This window comes from Oenanthe melanoleuca, chromosome 28 (genome assembly GCF_029582105.1).
Source record: "Oenanthe melanoleuca isolate GR-GAL-2019-014 chromosome 28, OMel1.0, whole genome shotgun sequence".
Taxonomy (NCBI): Eukaryota; Metazoa; Chordata; class Aves; order Passeriformes; family Muscicapidae; genus Oenanthe; species Oenanthe melanoleuca.
In genome coordinates, this window is record NC_079361.1 from 3529567 (window position 1) to 3551729 (window position 22163).

At 52.5% G+C, this 22163-nt stretch overlaps 3 protein-coding genes and 2 non-coding genes across 6 annotated transcripts; 3 read left to right on the forward strand and 2 right to left on the reverse strand.

Annotated features, from left to right (window-relative positions):
• The first annotated feature begins 1992 nt into the window (after positions 1-1992).
• On the forward strand, positions 1993-12622 carry PWWP3A (PWWP domain containing 3A, DNA repair factor). Of its 2 annotated transcripts, none has more exons than XM_056512791.1 (15): positions 1993-2072; positions 2990-3032; positions 3653-3748; positions 4225-4316; positions 4544-4614; positions 5107-6003; positions 6512-6625; positions 7289-7359; positions 7801-7877; positions 8304-8364; positions 8615-8690; positions 9347-9397; positions 9830-10260; positions 10882-10970; positions 11191-12622. In XM_056512791.1, the coding sequence occupies exons 3-15, from the start codon at positions 3692-3694 to the stop codon at positions 11267-11269; spliced, it is 2166 nt and encodes a 721-aa protein (XP_056368766.1). In that variant the 5' UTR covers positions 1993-2072; positions 2990-3032; positions 3653-3691; the 3' UTR covers positions 11270-12622. The 2 variants fall into 2 exon arrangements, with proteins under 2 accessions (XP_056368766.1, XP_056368765.1); XM_056512790.1 differs by lacking the exon at positions 1993-2072 and adding an exon at positions 2100-2459.
• Positions 12623-13124: 502 nt separating this feature from the next.
• Positions 13125-13197, reverse strand: TRNAF-GAA (transfer RNA phenylalanine (anticodon GAA)). Its single transcript has one exon. It is a non-coding gene; the product is annotated as a tRNA-Phe (tRNA).
• Positions 13198-13400: 203 nt separating this feature from the next.
• On the forward strand, positions 13401-13474 carry TRNAN-GUU (transfer RNA asparagine (anticodon GUU)). Its single transcript has one exon. It is a non-coding gene; the product is annotated as a tRNA-Asn (tRNA).
• NDUFS7 (NADH:ubiquinone oxidoreductase core subunit S7) lies at positions 13454-17583 on the forward strand. Its single transcript, XM_056512879.1, has 8 exons — positions 13454-13734; positions 13867-13903; positions 14073-14138; positions 14449-14563; positions 15735-15914; positions 15996-16042; positions 16915-17003; positions 17385-17583. Exons 1-8 carry the CDS (start codon positions 13719-13721, stop codon positions 17480-17482), a joined length of 648 nt encoding a protein of 215 aa, XP_056368854.1. The 5' UTR covers positions 13454-13718; the 3' UTR covers positions 17483-17583.
• A 510-nt stretch (positions 17584-18093) lies between these two features.
• Positions 18094-21224, reverse strand: GAMT (guanidinoacetate N-methyltransferase). The gene is made up of 6 exons (XM_056512878.1): positions 20939-21224; positions 19980-20125; positions 19836-19899; positions 19089-19156; positions 18889-18999; positions 18094-18758 (listed from the first exon to the last, which is right to left on the reverse strand). Exons 1-6 carry the CDS (start codon positions 21120-21122, stop codon positions 18618-18620), a joined length of 714 nt encoding a protein of 237 aa, XP_056368853.1. The 5' UTR covers positions 21123-21224; the 3' UTR covers positions 18094-18617.
• Positions 21225-22163: the final 939 nt, after the last annotated feature.

Consider the following 22163-nt stretch of genomic DNA (forward strand, 5'->3'; position numbering starts at 1 on the left):
GCACAATTTTAGCACAAGAATTTACACAATTCTTCAATATTGTGAGATTTTGACACTTAACTGCTGTTCCCTGATGGAGAAAAATGAGTTTACACCTTTTTAATTTTTATTTTTTCATGAAATCAGCAGACAAACTTCTTGAAAAGTTTTTTTGGTTTTTTTGGGTTTTTTTTTTTTTTTTTTGTGTGTGTTGTTTTTTTTTTTTAAGGCAGGAAACAGGATAAACATTTTCAGATTTTAATACAGAGCAAATGACTGGACAGGAAAAGCCATATTCCATGTGGGAATTATGGAGAGCTGGTGGGATCCTGCCAGGTTTGAGCCCTAAGGCAGCGACCATGACCTGCACACCCACATTTTGGGCTCAGAATGGTGTTTTCAGGGTAAAAATCCCACCTGGAGGAGAATAAATTCATTCAGGAGGTTCATTCCCCCAGGATGGGGGCACAGAATTGAGCAGCTGGGGTGAGAAAGGCAAAAACAAACAACCCAAAATTGGATTTTTTGCCAAAGGTGAGGCAGCAGTGATGGACCTGGTCAGGAGGTTGAGGTCAGAGCAGGGGGAGGAAAAAAGGATTTTGGGTTTATTTCCAGAAATCAAAACAGCTCCGAGTCAGGATCCACCCCAGAGCTCAGCAGGGTTTGGAGAGGAAAAACAGCAGAGAAATGGGGCTCAGGAAGGGTTTTAATGGGGAAAAATATCATTGATTGAGCAATCTGCACTTTTTTAAACCTGATTTTCTCTTCAGTGAGGTGTCCCAGGGGAAAACAAAGCTGCTGGTCCCGTGGGACTCTGCACACAGGAGATTCTCCCTTTCCTTTTTTTCATTTTTTCCCTCTCGTTTTTCTAACCCTGAGCCTTGCAGGGTGCTCAGCTCCAGAGTACATCCCGCCCTCCCAATTTGTCCTTTCCCAATCCAGGTTTTAAAGACTTTTTTTCTATCCTTTGACACAAAATGCTGCTGAAAGCCCCTCTCAGGACCAGGCTGGGCACCCCCAGAGCCTGAGGAGCAGGGAAAGGCTCGGTAGGGGCTGGAGAATTCCCAATCCTGCAGGGAAACGGGAATTCCAGTTGCCAAATCAATGACACAAAGTATTCCTTCGGGAAAAACGGGAATTCCAGTTGCCAAACCAATTACACAAAGTATCTCCTGCAGAACCAGATCGGGAGTTTATCTATTACTATTATTACTATTATTATTATTACTATTATTATTATTATTATTATTATTATTATTATTATTATTATTATTATTCCACAGGTGTCTGTGTTTGCAGATAGGGAAAATGCACTCCTGGGAGCCCGGGGAGGTGCGTGTGGGTCTGTTGCTGTTTGCAGAGTGTGTTTGAGCGACTGCTTCGGTGTGCTGGTGACAGTTCTGACAGCCAGGTGTTTATAACCAAGTAGAGACATTGAATAAAGTATCAAATCTCAGAATTTTCATTGTTTTGCTTGGAGTGCCGAGGCTGAAGATTGTGGAATAGGTTGGAAGGGAGTTTAAGGATTGTCTTGTCCCACCTCCTGCCATCCCCGGTGACACCTTTCAGTGTGTCCCAGGTCCCAGCCTGGCACTTCCAGGGATGGGGCAGCCACGGCTGCTCGGGGAATCTCATCCAAGAATTTTGGATTAGATCCACCTTGGATTGACCTGCGGGGTGTGGCTGGAGCCGCCCGGCCCATGGAAGGTGTCCCCGCCCATGGCACAGGTGGCACTTTAACCTCCGGCCAGCCCAAACCAGCAAATGACGTCACCCACTGTGATAATGACGTCACTCGTCGTGGCAATGACGTCATCCACCCGTTGCCATGCCGTTCACCCACCAGCCCACATAGTGGGCGTGGCTTACGCTTAATCGCCCAATAGAAAACCAGGAGGGCGTGGCTAAGGAGCAGCCTGCGCTCTGATTGGCTGAGCCGAGTGTTTTGGCCGCGGCGGGGAGGGCGGGGCGCCAGGATGCGCTCGCTGATTGGTCCGGGGGGCGCTGCCCGGCGGCGCGCGCGGCGCATGCGCAGACCCTCGTGTGGAGGGCGGCGGCGCGCGTGGGGGGCGGCGTTGTCGGGAGCGCGCACGGTAACGGTGCCCCCCCCACCCCCAATTAAACCGGGATCTGGGGGGTGGAAAATGAGGGTCTGGGGTTATTACCGGCACCGGGGTTGTGTTTGGGAGTCCCGCCCGTCCTCTGACCGGGCGAAGCGAGGGGCCCGTCCCTCCCCTCACCAGGGAATGTTTTGGGGGGGCGTCCCCCGTGAAGGGAGGGTTTTGAGGGGTCCCATGGCTCCCCATAGGGGGCGCTTGGAAGGTTCCATCCCTCACGGAGAGGGGGGTTTGGGGTCCCGTTCTGCATGGGGGGAGCTCTGCCGGCGGGTCCCGTCCCGTCCCTGCCCTCACCGGGTCGCGTTTGCGGGCCCTGCCCCGTTCCTCACCGAGTGCGGGATTGAGGGGTTCGTCCCTCACCAGGTGCGGGATTTGGGAGTCCCTCCCCTCACCGAGTGAGGGATTTCGGGGGTCGCTCCCCTCACCCAGTGCGGGATTTCGGGGGTCGCTTCCCTCACGGAGTGCAGGATTTTGGGAGTCGCTCCCTCACCCAGTGCGGGATTTGGGGGGTCGCTCCCTCACGGATTTCGGGGGTCGCTCCCTCACCCAGTGCGGGATTTGGGGGTCGCTCCCCTCACGGATTTCGGGGGTCGCTTCCCTCACGGAGCGCAGGATTTTGGGAGTCGCTGCCCTCATCCATTGCGGGATTTGGGGGGTCGCTTCCTCACGGATTTCGGGGGTCTCTCCTTCACCCAGTGCGGGATTTGGGGGGTCGCTCCCTCACGGATTTCGGGGGTCTCTCCCTCACCCAGTGCGGGATTTGGGGAGGGTCCCTCCCCTCACGTGGGGTTTTTGGGGGCCGGGCGGGTCCCGCAGCGGCGCCGCCGTTCCGGGCGCCACTAACGGCCCCTGTTCCTCCTTCCCTCCTTCCTTCCCTCCCTCCTCCGCCGCAGGGCCGCGATCCCGGAGCCCCGGCCAGCCCAGCACCTGGACCTTGTGAGTACAAGAACCCTTTACTATATCTCTTTTTAAATTTTTTTTTTTTTTAATTATTTTTAACAGCCCTTAAGGAACCCCTGAGGCTTCTCTGCTCAGGTTTCCGTTGCAAATCGTGTGTAAAAATTGGGATTAAATTACGTGTAAAGAGTCTATCCAGTTATTTTTAGGGTGTAGTTCCCTATTTTCAGGTTTTGCTCGCAGGAAGCTGTGGATTGGGCAGGCCCATAGCTGCATTGTGTAATTCCTGATAGTGTTTTCCTCACCCAACACACACAGTGAGAGCCACTTGTGCTGCTGGAATTATGGATTTTGTTTATCCTGGGGCTGTTTGGTTGGAAGGACCTAAAAGCCCATCCAGTCCTATCCCTTCCACTATCCCAGGTTGCTCCAAACCTCATCCAACCTGGCCTTGGACACTTCCAGGGATGGGGCAGCCACAGCTCCTACAGAAAAATGGAATTTAAGTTATAATTTTAGAGAATGCTGCAGGGTGATATCAGTGCAGTGATCTCGAAGGTAAAACAGTAATAACTGTTAGATCCTGTATTTCCTTCAAAAAAACAAAGACCACAATGGGCAAGGTGGGTGACTCCTTTTTTCCCTTTTTTTCTCCTCAGAACTCCTTGGAATTGCCCTTCACCACGTGAAGCTCAGCCATGACCGACCAAGAGTTTGTTCTCTGCAAGTGGAAGAGACGTTTGTGGCCAGCCAAGGTAAGGAGGAATGAGGAAATGTTTGTGGAGGTTGCTTGGAAAGAGCTGAAACGGAGCAGGAAGGAAGGGAGAGCTCCCAGCAAACGAGTCTGAGCTTGTCTGAGCTGTGGAGATCCAGCAGGAAAAATGGAGAGGGCCTGGAATGATGGGATGGGAGGGTTGAGAAAGCAGGGTTGGGTGGGATATTGGGAAAAAATTCCTTACTGTGAGGGTGAGGAGACCATGGGATGGTTTTCCAGAGAAGCTGTGGCTGCCCCATCCCAGGCTGGATGAGGCTTGGAGCATCCTGGGACAGTGGAAAGTGTCTCTGCCATGTGAGATGAAATGGGATTTAAAATCCCTTCCCACCCAATCCATCCTTGGTTTTTATCATTCCACCATCCCAAGGCTCTGTCAAGCTGCTCTTATATGAACATTTTGCTGTTGGTCAGGATTTTAAATGAGGATTTTTTATTTTTTGTTTCACTTTTAACCAGGTTCTGTGCAAACCTGGAGCTGCTGGGAGCAGTCCTGTTGCCACCACCAAAAGGATGGGATTTAAAGCTGAAATCCTTGGCTTGGAGAAGCAGTTGAGTGTCCTTGTTCCTGTCACGTGTTTGCATTCTTAGAGGTTAAAAAATAAGGGGAGGAAATGAATCCTTTTATCAGGAGGTGCCTGTGAGATGGGATCCTGGATTAAGCCTAAAAAGGACAGGCTGGGGGAAGGAATGCTTGATTTTTTTGCTGTCTGAGAGCAGTTTTGTGGTGCTGGGAGTGTTTTGGGTGCTGGTTCCAGTCACCTTTTTTGTGTTCCAGGGTCAATGTGAGCTCTGCAAACGCTGTTCCCCTGACTGAGGAGCGGATCAAGGACATCGCCTCCACCCTGGGTGAGGAGGGAGGGGCCCAAATGTGCCACTTTGTGTCTTTTTGGGGTGAAAAATGTCACAGAAAGCCCCAATTTCTTCTCTAGGTGAAAATTACCCACAGAAAGCCCAAAAAGTGCTCCCTGTGTCTTTTTGGGGTGAAAAATATCCACAGAAGCTCAGCCTGGGGGGATAAAACTTGTGTATTTCACTCTTTTTCTATTCTCCTTTTCCATAAAGTTGGAAAATAGGTTAAAATGATCATTTTCCTCTTCCCTGGGGTGGTTTGCTGGAGGAATGGTGAAGAAATGTGAGTTTCCCTCAAAATGAGGCACTTTGGTCTTTGTGTGTCTCCATCCTTTGCCTTGGGAATCAGGGATGATTTAAATAGTAAATTTATTTTCTTAAAAGAAACCCTACAAGAAACATCTATTATTTCTTTAATAATACATTTTGTTTACGATAGAATAATGATGATAATTTCATTTATTGATGATTTCTTTTTTTCCTCATCAGAGCAAAAGAAAAGCATGAGTGAGGCTGTGGAGGAGCTGCAATATCGCTGTTCCCTTAAAATTGCTCTGGATATTCTCCATCAGACTGAGTCAGGCAGTGAAATTCCACCTGCAGAAGGACCAAACCCTGAATTTTCCCGGGAGAAATCTTCCCCACCCACCCCCTCCTACGGCTTCTTGTTGCGTTCTCGCTCTAAAAAATCAGAGCCTGAGGCTGCCAAGAGGAAAGGGAAACCCCAAAAGAGCTGTGGGGTGAAGGATGATCCCAAAACATGGAGCCAGGGAGGTTCTGTGGCTGCAGAGGGGACTGGAAAAGAAGCTGGGGGTGGCACAAGCCCTGCCAGGTGCAGTGCCAGGGACTCGTGTGTGCCACCAGCCCCTGAGAGTCACAGCTGTGACAACCCAGAACCAAAACCCTCACCCAGACATAGGAAAATCCAGCCCAAAGCAGAGAATGGAGTCTCCTGTCAACCAAAGGCTGGGAGAAGTCAGCAAGGAAGGAAAAGAGGATGCAGGGGTGATTTCCCCCAGGGTGAAGTGGCTCCTGAGGAGGGGTCTCCACCTGTCCTCTCGACATCTGGCACCGTGGAACCTTCCAGGAAGGCAGGAACTCAGCCTGGGGGAACATCCCTGGATCCCTCCTGTGAAACTGCCTCGGATGAGTTGGAGAAAAGCATCAGCAGTGAGAGTGAGAGCCTGGCAAAGCAGCTGGATGGGAGGAGAGAGGCAGAGGGTGGAAAACACCTGGCTGGGGCCTCAGGCACAGAGAGGAAATGCAGGAACCACCCTGGATCCTCACCTGGGCCCTCTGGTGCCTCCCCTCAGCCTCAGGAGGAGGAAAAGCAGGATCCCTCCCACCTGGCTGGGAACAAAGCCCCTGACTCCGAGGAAGATGAAGGTGGGCAAATCCCTTGGGGCAGGGAAACCTTCATCCCAAGTGGGTCTGAGCACTGTCACTCACCTGGGAGTGGTGCTTTGCTTTGGGGGCAGTGCCTCTGGAATTGCTGGTTTGGTTCCTTTTGGTTTCTGTTCCTGGGAAGCAGAAGTGCTGATCCCTTCAGTGCTGGGTGGTTTTGGGTTGTCTGGAGTTGTTTGGGGTTTTCCTTGAAAAGCTGGTGTGTTTGTTTGTTTGTTTTTTTTTTTTTTTTTTTTTTTTAGCTCAGTCTTGTTTTCCATTGCTGCTCTCTGATAAATTGAGATTAAATATTTTTAAATGAGCAGGTGCAGGGTCCTGAATCCAGCCCTATCCCTGTCCTTTTTTTTTTACCATATGATCAGGGAATTAGGATTCCCTAATTAGGAGTGTGGAGGTGTGTCAGGTCCCCTCTGGGGTCACACTCAGGTGTGTCTCACCTGCTCTGAAGCTCCTGGCCTAACCCCTGGGTTTTTCCTGGTGCTGTTGGCAGGGCTGGACCCCTCTGGGATGTGTTCCAGGAGAGTTTCCTCGGAGAGCCTCCCCCCACTCTCCCCTCTGGCAGATGAAGAGGAGGAACATTTCCCACGAGTTCTGTCCCATCGAGGTGAGACACCAGCAGTGGGAAACCCCTCTGAGTGTGCCTGCAATCCGTGGGCATTCCAGGAGGGAACCCAGCTGTGTCCAGGCTTGGGATTAAATGCATTTCCTGGATCCATTTTCATTTCATTTTGCTGCAGAATTGAATGAAAATCTCTGAAACTGAGCAAGGGCCTGGGATTGGAGTTGCTGGCTCAAAGCTCCCTGTGCTGCATTTTGGGGTCACTGTAAAAATACTGAAGAGAAACTCCTGGAGTTCTCTTCAAAAGTTTCAAAAAGAAATATATATATATATATATATATATATATATACTATATATATATAGTAGTTAGCTGACAATATGGGGATAAAGAATAAAATATCCTAAAATAACTTTATAATACTTGTATCCCTAATTGCCTGTTCTGTTTGTGTTAAATATTAAATTTTGCAACTTTAAAAATAATTCCAAAGATAAAGGGGGGAAAAAAGAAGAGCAAAGTTTATTATCAAAGACTGCACTTGCTCCCCCACATCTCTCACACAAAATTAATATTTCTACCCAATTTAACCAAAACCACAACATCTTTTGTTGTGAAGAGAAGTTCCTCTTGGAGGAGAAGAAGAAAGGGGCAGCATCTATCTTGTTTTATTGTTTTTAAAGAAAATTTCCTTTCGTTTTCATGCCAGAACCCAAGTTCTTCGAGGAAGGGATGTTGGTGTGGTGCAAGCTGCGGCGGTATCCCTACTGGCCAGCCGTGGTAAGAGCAGCTCCTGCCTCCTCACCCTGCAGACAAGGAGCAATTCCCCCTTCTGCAGTGACATTTGCCCTTCCTGAGAGTGTTAAGCACCTTCCAGTAGAAGCATTTCAGGATTGATGGAAGTCAATTTGTGCTAAAAGTGCTCAAAGTGTGATAAATTCACACCTGTTGGTGCAGAGAACAGGATTATCCCAGGTCTTTTGTCATGGAGCAGGACTTTGTTCTCGATTTGCAAAAGAAAGGGGAGGCTCTTTGTGCACTAAAAATGCTCCCTTGGGGGAATTGGTTGCTGCTTCCACTTGATTTTTTTCTTATTTGTGTAATAAAAGAAAGTTGCACCAATAGGAGAGATTTAAGTGTGGGTTGTGGTGGGTGATATCCACAGAAAAAGATCCCTGTTTTAGCAGGATGAGGATTTTTGAGGCTTTATCCTCTCTCCAGGTGAAAGCAGTGAAGAGGAAACACCGGAGGGCCTGTGTGCTCTTCATAGATGGCACCACAAACGAGAAGAAAAAAGGGTAAATGTGGATTTTCACCCCGTGCTGAATTGCCAGTCTGTTACTCCATGCCCTGTGCCCATTTCCTGGTGCAGGGTGAGGACAGTCTGGGAGGGAGGGGCTGGGCCAGGTGAGGCTTTGGTGCTTTGTCATGCTGCAGGTTGAGGCAGCTCCCTGTCCTGAGGAATCGAAAACAAAACCAGAAAAAAAAAAAAAAATCCCTGCAGTGCAGCCAGTGTTTTCCTTGTGCTTTAAGTTTTCTCTAAACCAGGTATTTCTCATTTGTTAGAAGGTTCCATACTTTTAACTTGCTCTGGAAGCAAAAAACCATTAAAATTTGTGCTCCTTAATTCCTTGGGAAATGGGATTTTCAGGGAGAAGCAGAACTGCAGTAAATAAAGAGGGAAATGGGGCAGTTAAATGCACCTCTGACTGTTTCTTTAAAAGTTTCTCAGTGTCTCTGAAGAGCCTGAAGCACTTTGACTGTAAGGAGAAGCAGGAGCTCATTGTGAGTATCCCAGAGATGTGGAATTGCAGGGGTTGGGCAAACAGGGGGAAATGCAGGATATAAATGGCCAGGGGGAAAATCTGGGGTTTGACCCCCTCGAAGCCTCTCTCATCCCTGTGACAGTTCTTGCAAGAGATGTTTTACTGGGAGGAAAAAATTGTCATGGACCATTTCTGTCTGCTTGGTGTCCTGAGCTGAAACTCTTGGAGAGCTGCTGGATTTGGGACAGAAAATCCTCCTTGTTTTGCAGGACCGAGCCAAGGAGAATTATTGCAGGGAAATCGAGTGGTGCCTCCAGCTGATCCTGGACTATCGGATCCGAGTGGGTAAGGAATCCATGGAATCACCAAATCCCGGAGTGGTTTGGGTGGGAGGGACCTTAAACCTCATCCAATCCCCCCTGCCCTGGGCAGGGACTCCTCCCACTGCCCCAGGGTGCTCCAAGCCCTTCCAACCCGGCCTGGGGCACTCCCAGCTTCTCTGGGATCCGCCACAGAAACACATCCCTCCCTGAAGAGTTTGGATTCTGGCATGAAAAAGAAGAGACATTTTAAATTTAAAAACAATAAAACAAGATATGCTGTCCCTTTATTCTTCTCCTCCAAGAGAAGCTCCTGCAGTTTCTCTTCACAACAAAAGATGTTGTGATTTTGGTTTAAATTGGGTAGAAATGTTAATTTAGTGAGAGAGAGATGTGGGGGAATAAGTGCAATCTTTGATAATAAACTTTGCACTTCTTTTTTTTTCCCCTTTATTTTTGGAATTAGTTTTAAAGTTGCAGAACTTAATATTTAGCACAAACAGAACAGGCAATTGGGGATACAAGAATTATAAAGTTATTTTAGGATATTTTGCTCTTTATCCTCATATTCTCAGCTTACTGCTATATGTATATACTCATACTGAGATCCACCAGGAAAAGGAAGCCCCAGGCTTTGATTCCTGAGTGGAACTGATCACTGCCCCTGTTTTGGGTTTTTAGGTTGTCATTCTTTCACTGGGTCCTTCCTGGAGTATTTTGCTGCTGATATCAGTAAGTGAATCCATCCCTTTGGGAATTTTTCTCTTGGCTGGGTCAATGTAGCTCCAACATTTACACACAAGTGACTTTGGCACCACACCCAGAGAGGGGCTGCTGGTAAATTTACAACTTGTTGCAATTAAGGGTTTAATAAATTAAATAAATCCTGGTGGTTCAAGACAATCAGGTCATGGAATCAGAGAATAGTTTGAGCTGTGGCTGGTTCCTTATGTTGCAGAGTCCGTGTGAACTCCCTAATATTTTTATTTTTTCTTTAAGGCAAATAAATATTTTGGTGGTGGTTATTTTAACCTCTTTGGTAGGAAAGGAAGAAAAACTCCTCTCAGCAATAAAATTCCTTATTTTCTATTGATGTGGGTATGACAACTCCTTTTTATAAATTTATTTATATTTAAATATAAATTCTTGTGGTTTCTCTTTGAGGTTACCCAGTGAGGAAAGAGGGATACCAGAGTGTGGTGCAGATGGCATTCCCAAACACAGAGGAGGAAGGGGCTGGAGAGTCTTCCTCAGACACCTCTCCCCAAAAACCCCCAAGGAAGCTGCTCCCTGACAGGACCAGAGCTGCCAGGGACAGGGAGAACAAAAAACTGGTGGAGTTCATAGTGAAGAGAAAAGGGGCTGAAGAACATCTGCTGGGGATCCTGAAGAGTGGGAAACAATCCCGCTGGCTGAAGAAATTCCTGAATTCCGGTCGCTACATGACCTGTGTGGAGACTTACCTGGAGGATGAGGAGCAGCTGGACCTGGTGGTGGGGTACCTGAAGGAGGTGTACAGGGAGATGGACACCAAGAACCTGCACCAGATCCTGGGGGATGGCATCAGATTCATCTCAGATGTGCTTTTGCCTGAGGTGAGGGTGATAAATGACACTGATTCCCATTATTTATTCCTTTGCTGTGACGTGGGGACAGTTCCCAGAATATTCACCCCTGCCTACAGCTGAGTCACTCAAATGCTGATTTTTAAGCACAGAAAGGAGAAGCTTCAGGTAGTTTATTGTTTTTAAAAGCAGACTGATAGTTTTCTGATGCATTTTAACGACTTCTGAAATGCTTCAAAGCTTTGTTTTGGGTTTTTTTATTTTAATTTGGCAACTTCTCAGGGTTTCCTCAGTCCTTTGTGTGTGTCGAGGTGGGGGGTGGTGTGCTGGCTGTTTTCACACTTGTTGTGGATACCTTGTGTTCTTCCCAGGAATTTTCCCAGGAGAACATTAACTTGTGTAGAAACAAAATTACTGTGAAGAATATTTTAATCTGAGGAGAGAAACACCCCCCAGGGGATGGTACTGAACAATTTCCTATTATTTATTTAAGAATTTCAGGCACTCAGTGAACTGTTTCATCCAAGTTTTCCAAGTAACTGAGGAACCCTTTTCTCAAAATGTGCTCAGCTGAGGCTGAGTTTCAAATCCCTGGCTGTGATTTAGCTTTGCTTATTGATTATTATTGTTAATTATTCAATGCTTTTCTAGGCCATCATCTGTGCCATTGCTGCTGTGGATGACATCGATTATGAGAAGGCAGAGGAGAAGTACATTAAAGGACCACCTGTGAGCAAAAGGTAGATTTGTTTTCAGCATTTTTAAGGGTTTTTACTCCTTTATTGTTTGATACAAAAGGTGAGGGCAGGAGAGCTCAGTGTCCTCCTCCTGTGAGGGACAAAACATGGAAAATATTCCAGCTGAGCTACTCCAACACTACAAATTTAATTTGTCCAGGTGATGTAATCTGGACAATAACATCCTGTTTTAAATGAAAAACTTGTATATTTTTCTTTCCAGAGAGAGAGATCTGTTTGATGAGCAAGTCCTGGGAAGCAGCAAGAAGCTGAAGACAGAGGCAGAGCCTGCAGAGAGCTGAGGGGTGGCCAGGGCCACCAGTGGTGATTTCTATAAAAAGTGGCATTCTTTGTAAAGTCTGTGTGTACATTCCCAAATATTCTGCTCTCAACCCTTGCTGCTTCCTGTGGCCTCACCATGTTCAGGATCCTCATCCATCAGTGCCCCCCCAGAGCTTCTGCTGCTCCACTGATTTCCACAAGGATTCTTCCAGCCAAACACTCAGCCTGGGAAGGGATCTTGTCCTGATTTGTGGTTTCATTGCTGCTGATAAAACCAGGGGGTTCCAGGGGTTCCCCCCTCATGGATCTCCAAGGCTGGAAAATCAGATTGGTGCCCAAAGCTGTGACCTGGATCATGAAGATTTGTGGTTTTTGTTTTATGACAAGTAAAGCTCTGTGGGGGAGGAATCCAGCTTTGCTTCAACAACAACATTCCCTTTTCCTCTAGCAGTGAACCAGTGGATTGCTGATTTATTGCCTCTTTTGGGAGGCTTTTAATTGTCTTCTACTCATCTAAATTCCCAATTTAATCCTGCCCAACTCCCTGCCCACCATTGCTGGAGCTGTGGCACATGGAGCAGTGTCACCAAGAACTAATTAATGATGAATAATGATAAATGATACATAAAACCCTCTGCTTAGGGTTTCTCTGTGATAATGAAATGTGATCTCCTTGCTTGTCCAGTAAAACCCAAGATGATTTGAAATGAAGAAGTTGAAATTGGGATCCAGATGTCTATCATGGCTATAGTAATTATCTGAATATATTTTAATTACACTTTTAATTGGTCTGTGCTCTCGAATGAGTTTTACCATGGAATCTTTATTCCTGTTATCTCAAGTACCTCAATTATAGGAACAGGCCAGGAAGTGAAGGTTTTATTAAAACCTGTGAGGAGGGATAATGAGTTTTGTGGGACAGGATGAAAAATTAATGATGGAGTTAACTCAGAGCTGTGAGTGGCACTTTCCCTTTGGAGCTGGGAGGTTGGGGAAGGACTTCCTGCCCCTCCTCCCAGCAGTCTGGGGTAATTTGGAGATGGGGATCAACTCCCCCCTCCTCTACATTAACCCTGTGTTCCCTTCTCCATCAAAAATCCTCAAGTGCTGTTAAGATCCTGCTCCACACCCGTGCACAGAACCACAGAACCACCTCACCTCACCTTCCCTGCAGCTCTGGGGTCCTGGAGGGGTTTGGGCTGGAGGGGACCCATCCATGGGCAGGGACATTTCCCACTCTGGGTGCTCCAACCCCTTCCAGGGATAATCCTGACCTTGTCCCACCCCCTCCCAGTCGCTCACTGGTACTGGGCACCGGGCTCAGCCTCACCGTGTACAAATCATGTGGAATTAATAAAGTGGGATGAAGTGAATCATCAAAATGTGCTGCTTTGGTTGAATTATTTTAATCTGTGGTGGGTGGTGCTTGCACCTCAGTTTTACAGCAGGTGAAGATTGAGACAGAGACAGGATATCACAGCTTTATCTGCTGAATAAAAACCAGTTTCTCATTATTCATCACTGGGAAATGAACTCGCTGCTTTTGGTTCTTGTGTTTTATTTAAAATGGGCTGGCACACACCAGCTCTGCTTGTGAGTGACCAGTGCTAATTAATCCGTGTTCCCTCAGCTGCCTCCTCAATGCTCGGTGTAAGATCACTAAATCAGCTTTATAATTAATTATAATTCATATTTAATATCTTTAATAATATTTATCATTAATCCCGTATTACATCCCGTGGTCCTTCTCCCCTCCCTGCCTGTGGGTGTGTGTTTCCAGGATATTAAAACCATCACGTGCTCAGTTTGGGGAGGGATGTTTAGGGGTGAAAACCGCGGTTTTGCAACCGGGTCCCCGCAGAAAAAAGAAGCTTCTGCCGAAACCCGGGATCGAACCAGGGACCTTTAGATCTTCAGTCTAACGCTCTCCCAACTGAGCTATTTCGGCTGCACGGCCATGCTCCGCCCCCCCCGCCCGTCACCGCCGCTGGGCCGCGCGGCCGGGGGGACACGGGGGGGACACGGGGGGGGACACGGGGGGGCTGTGGGACACGGGGACACGGGCACGGGGACACGGGCACGGGGACACAGACACAGGACACGGAACCGGACGAGCGGGACCCGCGGCAGGCGGGAAGCGGCGGCAGCGCGGTCTCTGTGGCGCAATCGGTTAGCGCGTTCGGCTGTTAACCGAAAGGTTGGTGGTTCGAGCCCACCCAGGGACGACCGCCCCTTATTTTCCTACTCGAGCGCGGCTCCGCAGCCCCGGCATGGGCGCTTCCCGCGGGTCCTGCAGCGGCTCCGGGACAGCCCCGCCCGCCGCGGATGCGCTGGGATCGTTTTTGGGTCGCGGCTGCCTGCGGAACCCATCCCCCGGGCCGCGTTTCCCGCCGGAGCGCTGAGGCGGTGCCCGCCGGACCGTTTAGCGGGTGCACCGCGCCCAGAGGTTGCGTGAAGGGCTGAGGAGAGATGGCGGCGCTGGGCCGTGAGCGGGGCCGGGGATGGGGACGGGACGGGGCAGGGAGCGGTGCGGGGACCGAAACAACCCCTCAGCCCTCCGCGGAGGGAGCCCTGAGGGGCCCGCGGCCGGGCTGAGCTCTCCCGTCCTCTCTTGCAGGTCTGCGGCTCCCCGCGCACGCCGTGCTGCGCTGGCGGTGAGCGCCGGGCTGGGGGCAGCGGGCCCGGGGAGATGGGGCGGGGGAGCCCCAGAGGTTTGGGGTCGGTGCGGGTTTCCTCCCCGCTGGGGTTTGCGCAGCAAGCTCCCGGCAGGGCTCCGGTGGCGTTGTCACCCTGTGACCCTGTGCGGGCCCCTTCTGTCCCCAGGCCCGGCTCTGCGAGCCCCGTTGGCGCTCAGCTGCTCCATCAGACTCCGGCCGATCGCGCTGACAGGTAACAGCTCCTGCCCTGGGGACAGCGAGCAGCTCCTTGTGTTGGCTGGGGTGACAGAGGCGCCTCCTGCCCGGCGTCTCCTGCTAAAACCCGGGGAGACCTGGCAGCTCTGGCGCCCCGGGGAGAGGCAGCCAGGGGCTCTCTGTGCTTGGGGTGTGGCTGAGGGGCTCTGCCCGAGCACCAAACCCGCAAATCCCTCACTGAGGGGTGGGATTATCACTCCTCAGGGAGCCACGGCCCCTTGGAGGGCTAAAGGCTGATTCAGCAAGGAAATAACAGGAGAGTGATGGCTCTGTGCTGTTCCTTTCAGTTCTGTGCAGGTGCAGAAGAGCTCTGCTGTTGTGCAGAGGAAATCCTACGTGCCCAGCAGCCGAGGCGAGTACGTCATTGCCAAGCTGGATGACCTGGTCAACTGGGCACGGAGGGTGAGTCCTGAGGCAGCAGCTCCCCTGGGACTGGTCCCAGGCACCTCCTGCTCAGGATAAAAATAGTTTCAGAGCTCCCATGGCCGAGTTGTGTGCCCAGAGGGTGGCACTAGGGTCCAGGGGCAGAGCAGGAGAGGCTGAGGGTGTGTGTGGGGTCTGGAGCTGCCCTTTGGGCACCAGCAAAAGGCACTTGCTGGAGTTGTCCCTGTCCCTGAGCAGCTGCTGTGCCTGTGGGGAAGGGTGACAGTGACAGTGCCCTGGGTCTGCTGTGCTCTGCCTTAGCTGGGCTGGTCCTTCTCTGGCTGCCAGTGTCCCCATGGGGCCCTGAGCTGTCCCTTCTCTGGCCACTCCTGCCTGTGTGGCGCTCAGAGCTGTCCCTTCTTCATTCTCTGGTGTCCCTGTGAGGCTCTGAGCTGTCCCTTCTTGGGCCACCACTGTCCCTGTGGGGTTCTGAGCTCTCCCTGCCACTGGGCTCTGAGCTCTCCCTTCTCTGCTGTCCGTGAGCTGGGACACCACTGTCCCTTTGGGGCTCTGAGCTGTCCCTTCTTCAATCTCTGATGTCCCTTTGGGGCTCTGAGCTGTCTGTTCTTCAATCACCAGTATCCCTGAGGGGTTCTGAGCTGTCCCCTCTTCATTTTCTGGTGTCCCTGTGGGGCTCTGAGCTTTCCCCTCTTCAATCTCTGATGTCCCTGTGGGATTCTGAGCTCTCCCTGCCCTGGGCTCTGAGCTCTCCCTTCTCTGCTGTCCCTTCTTGGGCCACCACTGTCCTTGTGGGGCTCTGAGCTTTCCCCTCTTCAATCACTGGTGTCCCTGTGGGGTCAGAGCTGTCCCTGTGGGGCTCAGAGCTGTCCCTTCTCCAGGGCTCTGAGCTGTTCCTTCTCTGCTGTCCCTTCTTGGGCCACCACTGTCCCTGTGGGGTCAGAGCTGTCCCTTTGGGGCTCAGAGCTCTCCCTGCCCCTGGGCTCTGAGCTGTCCCCTCCCTGCTGTCCCTGTGTGTCTCTGGTGGCTTTAGCAGTGTCAGGGGAGCTCTCTGGACACTTTCAGGCTGCACACAGAGCTCTCTCCCGCCGGCTCCATCCCCCCAGAGCCGTGCCTTTTGCTCCCCACCCCTTGACCCCTCCCTTTCAGCGTGTCCCCCACGCTGTCCCTGAGCTGCTGCCTGTCCCCCCAGAGCTCCCTGTGGCCCATGACCTTCGGGCTGGCCTGCTGTGCCGTGGAGATGATGCACATGGCAGCCCCTCGCTACGACATGGATCGTTTCGGGGTCGTGTTCCGCGCCAGCCCCCGCCAGGCCGACGTCATGATCGTGGCAGGGACCCTCACCAACAAAATGGCCCCAGCTCTGCGCAAGGTACCAGGGACTTGGGGACCTTGGGGACATCAGGGACCCCTGGGACAGCTGGGAATCACCCCAAATACCCCTGTTCTGCAGGTCTATGACCAGATGCCAGAGCCTCGCTACGTGGTGTCCATGGGGAGGTGAGTGCTGGGATGTCCCTGGTGCCATGGGGGGAGTTCTTGGCTTGTTTGTGTTTCCAGGTTCTTCAAGGGGCTGTGTAGTGCAGAGCAGAAATTCCTTCTGGGGATGGTGGGTGTGAATCCCCCCAGGGATAGATTCAGGGGGTTTGCAGCTGCCAGACTGGTGGATATCCAGAATGCCAGAGTTTGCTTTTGGCTTTCAAAATGCTTCTGCTGGGCTGGAGTCTGCTCCATGGGGGACTCAGTTGGAATCTCCTTTGTGGGGAGATTCATTTGGAATCTGCTCCATGGGGGACTCAGTTGGAATCTCTTTCATGGGGGATTATTTGGAATCTGGTCAATGGGGGATTCAGTTGGAATCTGTTCCATGAGGGGGGCTCAGTTGGGATCTGGTCTGTGATGGGATTTATTTGGAGTCTGCTCCATGGGGATTCATTTGGAATGTGCTCTGTGAAGGGATTTAGTTGGAATCTGCTCCATGGGGGACTCAGTTGGACTCCATGGTCTCAGAGCTCTTTTCCAACCTCAGTTATTCCATGGTTCTCACAACTTTGTTGTCCCCACACCGGGGCTGAGGGCGGCCAGTCCAGGCTGGAACAGGAGAAATTCTGGGAAAGCTCTGAGGCAGAATGGAAGGTTTTGTAGCAGAGAGGGAGGGCTGTGAAATCTGCTTTGTGAGGGTGATGGGAACAGTTAATTTGGGTTGGATTCATCTAAAACCATCCCAGGCAGGGCTCATGATGGGGCGGTGACACCTGTGAGCTCTCAGCTGGTGGCTCCAAGCCTGGCAGTGCCCACCTGCCCAGGGCCACCTTCTCTTGGCCTCCTGCTCACCTTCCTGGGCTCACCCTGTCCCTGTCCCTGTCCTGCAGCTGTGCCAATGGTGGGGGCTACTACCACTACTCCTACTCCGTGGTGAGGGGCTGTGACCGCATCGTGCCCGTGGACATTTATGTGCCAGGTACAAGGGGCAGCTCCACTGGGAGCAGGGCAGGGAGAGGAGAATTCTCTGCACCCAGGGGAGGTTTGACAGGTTTTCCTGTTTCAGTGATGGGGAAGTTGCAGCAGCTCCAGGGATTGTGGGGTGGGGAGGGTTGTGGTGGATCTGTTAGTGGAGGTTGGATACACTTTGAAATCAAAGAATTGCTCTGTTTGATAAAGATCTTCTTGATAAACACCATAATTTAGTTTCTTTCCACTCCTGCCTGTGCCAGCCACAAAGCCAGAGGGGACTCAGCTTTGGGATAAGTCCTGGGTTGGCACCTCTGCTGCTCTGTCCATGCAGGTACCAGCCCTGTGGCCTTCCTCCCTTCCTCCCTTCTTTCTTTTTTCTCCCTCTCAGGTTGCCCACCCACAGCTGAGGCTTTGCTGTACGGGATCCTGCAGCTGCAGAGGAAGATCAAACGGGAAAGGAGGTTGCAGATCTGGTACAGGAAATAACTTTTATTTATGTCCCACTCAGTGCCCTGGGCACTGCTCACATTCATTCACGCACAAATCCAGTTCCTCACGCGCCTTCCAATAAAACTCTACCTGCTCCAGGGGTTTTCTGTCTTTAATAAACCCCCTCTGATCTGAGGGGTTGAAAATCCAGGTTAAAAAGCATGAATTTGATTACACTGCTGAGTTGGTTCCTGAGCAGTCTGACAGGTGAGGTGATGTCATATCGTGACATAAAGGCTTTGCCAGGATTTTTTTTTAGCTTTGTTGGAAAGTTTTGAGACCAACACGTGTTCAGGTGATCCCTGAGCCCTCCCTGAGCTCATCCCTTACTCACCACTTGCTCCTTGTTGGTAATTCCTACACAGGATCTAAAAAATCCATAATATTTGTGTGTACAGGGGCCAGAAATTAATTCTGTTTCTGTAACAAGTCAAATACTGATGCTTAAAATCAGAATGTGATTCATAAACCTGAATGTAGAGCTCCTAAGCAGGGCAGGGATAGAGCAGCCTGTCCTGGATGCAGTCCAGGAGCCTGGAATGAGGAATGGTCGTGCCTGAGGGACAAACACACTTTGGAAAGACAAATAAATCGCTGGGGAACAGCACTTTGGGTATTTCATTCCTTTTAATGGACTTTATCCTGTCTGGGGAGAGAGGAAACATCACTCATTGAGCTGTGAGGGGGTGTTTGGGTCAGGATTTGGCTGAAAATATTGGGAAATTTCCCTGGGGAGTTGCTTCAGGAGAAGCTGAAATGCCTCAAAATGCCTCAGACTGCCCCGTTTCTCCCACCTGGTTTGGATTATTTGACTCCTGTGGGAAGCCACCCTGTGATTTCTCAAAATGATCCAATTTTTAGGGGAAATAGCTGGTTCTGGAACCCAAAGCTCCAAACCACACTCTGAAATTGCAGCTTAATTGAGAATTTGAAGTCTTGAGGGAACAGAGCAGGGTGAGATCACAAAACCCCTCCAGGGCAGGCAGCTCCTGGGGCAGGGAGTTTCCTGTCCTTTATCCCAGACCTCCACCCATCTCTGCAGGAGTCAGCTCCGATCTCTCAGGGGTTTTAAGGGAGATCAGAGCCTTGGGGCTGGGTCCCCCTGGGGCTGGGTCCCCCTGGGGCTGGTCCCTCAGTGTTTGAGGACGGTGGGGGTGATCATCCTGGGGTGGGAGTAGTAGCGGCACTCGGGGGGCGGCTGCAGCTCCATCACGCTGGTGCTGATGTTCTCCCTCCTGAACCCCGCCTGCAGCAGCGGCCCCAGCTGCGTCTCCTGCGGGAGAGGAGGGCAGGGAGGAGCTGAGCCCCCGTTTGGCTCATCCCCAGCACCACGGGTGAGTGCCACAGTCACGGAGCGGCTCTGGCTCGTCCCGGGCACAGCTTTGGTGTGGGGAACAACTCACCTCAAACATCTTCTCGATGTCGCTGTAGCTGCTTTTGAGCAGCTCCCCCCACGAGGTGAGGTTGCAGTAGGTGAGGACCCCTCCGGGCCGCAGCAGGCGGAAGGCGTGGCCCTGCCCCGGGAATGAATTCGGGAATTGGGGTGAGCTCCTCCCGCTCAGCCCAGCTCCCCTCCGAGCCCAGCTCCTCCCCGAGCTGTCACCTGGATGAAGTTGAACTGGTGCGTGTGCCAGGTGTCCTCTGACAGCGGGTAGGTGTCGTACAGGATCCCTGCCCGGGAACAGCGGGGCTGGCTTAGCTGGGAGACACCCTGAGGGGCTCGTATGGCCCCGGAAAATCCCCCTTCATGGCCTGGTGGTGGTGTGTTCCTACTGCAATTTGCCCCCATGTCTGTGACCCCTGGAAGGCAGCGAGGTGATGGCTCCCTAGACAAGGATCTGCTCCCCAGGATAAGGATCCACCCAAGACCAAGGATCCAACCCCAGTAAAAGGATCCACCCCAGGACAAGGATCTGCTCCCCAGCACAAGGATCTCTTCCTCAGGACAAGAATCTGCTCGCCAAGACAAGGATCCACCCCCAGGAAAAGGATCTGCTCCCCAGGATAAGGATCCACCCAAGACAAGGATTTGTTCCCCAGGACAAGAATATATTCCTCAGGACAAAAATCTGCTCCCCAAGACAAGGATCTGCTCCCTAGGAAAAGGATCTGCTCCCCAGGATAAGGATCTGCTCCCCAAGACAAGGATCCAACTCCAGGACAGGGACTCCAGGACACAGCTGTGCCCTGTCCCCAGCCCCATGGGAGGATATGCACCTGCACCCTGGTCAAACTGCTCCCCCCTTTCCATGGCTCAGGGATGTCCTGAGATGCCCTGGGCCTTGCTGCACCCCCCTTTGCAGTGGGGTCCCCAGCCCAGCCCCTCCCCGTGCTGCTGTTGATGTCTCACCACTGAAGTGCCCATCTGGCAGCGTTGGCACCACGTCCTCCCACAGCCCCTTCAGGGGCACCACCTGCACGTGGGGGGCAGAGGGGTGAGCTGAGGGGGTCACAGGCACCCCCCAGCCCTGGCACAGCCCTCGGTGCCCCTGACCTTGTGTGGCTGTGCCTTGGCCCAGCGCTGCAGGCGCTGGAAAACGCCCTCGTTGCACTCGATGATCCAGTGCTCCTCGATGTCCTGCTCCTGCACCTTGGAGGCAGCGATGGCCATCCCGAACCCCACCTCCAGCACACGGCCACCTGCACGTGGAACTCGCAGCTCTGGGTTTTCTCTGCCTCAAAACCCCCACCCAGCCCTGAATTCTCATCCATTCTTTCCTCAAATTGGGCTCTTTGGGTGTGGGGTGGGAGCACGTGGTGCTGCTGGCACTGAGGGGAGAAGATGGGAGCAGCCTCGTGTCCCTGTCACCTGCTGCCCCCCACAGCTGCCCCTGTGTCCCTGTCACCTGCTGTCACCCCACAGTGGCCCTTTGCCCCCACCAAACCCTCACAGTTGATCCCAGTGGGAACAAACAGCATCCATCTGGCAGGGAAACAGCCCCAAAAGAAGCAGGGTCTGGGAGGGGATAGAGCCCCAAAATGAGCAGGTCTTGGCAGGGGAAACATCCCCAAAAGAAGCAGGGTCTGGCAGGGGAAAGAGCCCCAGAAGCAGCAGGGTTTGGGAGGGGAAACAGCTTGAAAAGCAGCAGGTCCAGGGAGGGGAAAGAGCCCCAAAAGCAGCAGGGTCTGGCAGGGGAAACAGTTCCAAAATCAGCACATCTTGGCAGGGGAAACAGCCCCAAAAGCAGCAGAGCCTGGACGGGAGGTGGCTGCATCCCCTCCCCATGTCCCCATCCCCTCCCCATGTTCCCATCCCCTTTCAAGAATGTGTCACCTGACACAAGCACTCAAGTGCCACCATGGCCCTGCTGCCCCTGTCACTGCACGGGGGGCACATGCAGTGGGGGGCACATGCAGTGGGGTCCCCCAGCAGAGCATCTCCCCCCACCCCACACCAGCTGCTTTTGGGGGAGCTGCACCCCCAGCACAGCCCAGAGCCCTTATCCCCGTTACCCTTCGATGCAGCCACGGTGGCCAGCGAGTGCATGTAGGGCGTCTCCCAGCGCTCCATCACCGGCTTGCCCAGGATCTCCAGGTGGGCATCGGGCTCATCGTAGCCGGCCGTGGCTTCCCTCCAGGCCGCCCTGCAGTCCTCACCCTCGGCGAAGATCGGCGCCGCCGCCGCCCCGGAGCTCATGGCTGCAGGAGGAAAGTCCAGCTGGAGACTGCCAGGGAGGGAAAGAAAGGGCTCCTGGGCTCTTGGCCGGCTTTAAATAGCCCTGCTGGAAAGTGCTGAGTGTGCACAGCCGGCTGGGGCCCCTCCGGGGAGCGGGAGCCCTTATCGAGAATGGGAGCTTTTATCGGGATCGGGAGCTCTTATCGGGATCGGGAGCTCTTATCGGGAACGGGGCACCGCGGGACAGGCTGAGCGGTCACAGCTGGCCTGGGGGTCACTGCGGTGATTTCGGGGTGCAGAGCATGTCCCTGCTCCCGGTGGCACCGTGCTGGGCACGGCACGGCTGGGAAGGAGCAGCGCTGCTGGGTGGTGGAGCCGGGCTGGGTCAGGGGGACGTGGAGAAGGGGTGATGCTGTGCTCGGCGCTGTGTCCCACGCTGTGTCCCCGCACCGTGTCCCCATGCTGCGCCACCCTCCAGTGTCACACTCCGGGTCGTGGAGATGGACACTGGGACCCCCGGGATGGACGCTGGGTCCCCTGGGAATGGGCACTGGGATGGACACAGGGACGAACACTGGGATCCCATGGGATGGGCACTGGGATCCCATGGGAAGGACACTGGGATGGACACTGGGATCCCATGGGAGAGACACAGGGACGGACACTGGGATGAACACCGGGATGGACACTGGGATCCCCGGTTTGGACACCGGGATGGACACTGGGATGGACACTGAGATCCCATGGGATGGACACTGGGATGGACACTGGGATCCCATGGGATGGACACTGGGATCCCCGGTTTGGACACCGGGATGGACACTGGGACCCCATGGGATGGACACCGGGATGGACACCGGGATGGACACTGGGATCTCCGGTTTGGACACCGGGATGGACACTGGGATCCCCGGTTTGGACACCGAGATGGACACTGGGATCCCCGGTTTGGACACTGGGATGGACACTGGGATGGACACTGGGATGGACACTGGGATCCCCGGTTTGGACACTGGGATGGACACTGGGATGGACACTGGGATGGACACTGGGATCCCCGGT

Coding starts and splice junctions, on each gene's coding strand:
- PWWP3A (XM_056512791.1), top strand. CDS start 3,692: ATGACCGACCAAGAGTTTGTTCTCTGCAAGTGGAAGAGACGTTTGTGG. Junction 7,360..7,800: donor ATCCCTACTGGCCAGCCGTG/GTAAGAGCAGCT, acceptor TCCTCTCTCCAG/GTGAAAGCAGTGAAGAGGAA. Junction 8,365..8,614: donor AGGAGAAGCAGGAGCTCATT/GTGAGTATCCCA, acceptor CTTGTTTTGCAG/GACCGAGCCAAGGAGAATTA.
- NDUFS7 (XM_056512879.1), top strand. Junction 14,564..15,734: donor TGGTCAACTGGGCACGGAGG/GTGAGTCCTGAG, acceptor CTGTCCCCCCAG/AGCTCCCTGTGGCCCATGAC. Junction 17,004..17,384: donor CGTGGACATTTATGTGCCAG/GTACAAGGGGCA, acceptor TCTCCCTCTCAG/GTTGCCCACCCACAGCTGAG.
- GAMT (XM_056512878.1), bottom strand. CDS start 21,122: ATGAGCTCCGGGGCGGCGGCGGCGCCGATCTTCGCCGAGGGTGAGGAC. Junction 19,000..19,088: donor ACCAGTTCAACTTCATCCAG/GTGACAGCTCGG, acceptor TTCCCGGGGCAG/GGCCACGCCTTCCGCCTGCT. Junction 18,759..18,888: donor ACATCGAGAAGATGTTTGAG/GTGAGTTGTTCC, acceptor CCTCTCCCGCAG/GAGACGCAGCTGGGGCCGCT.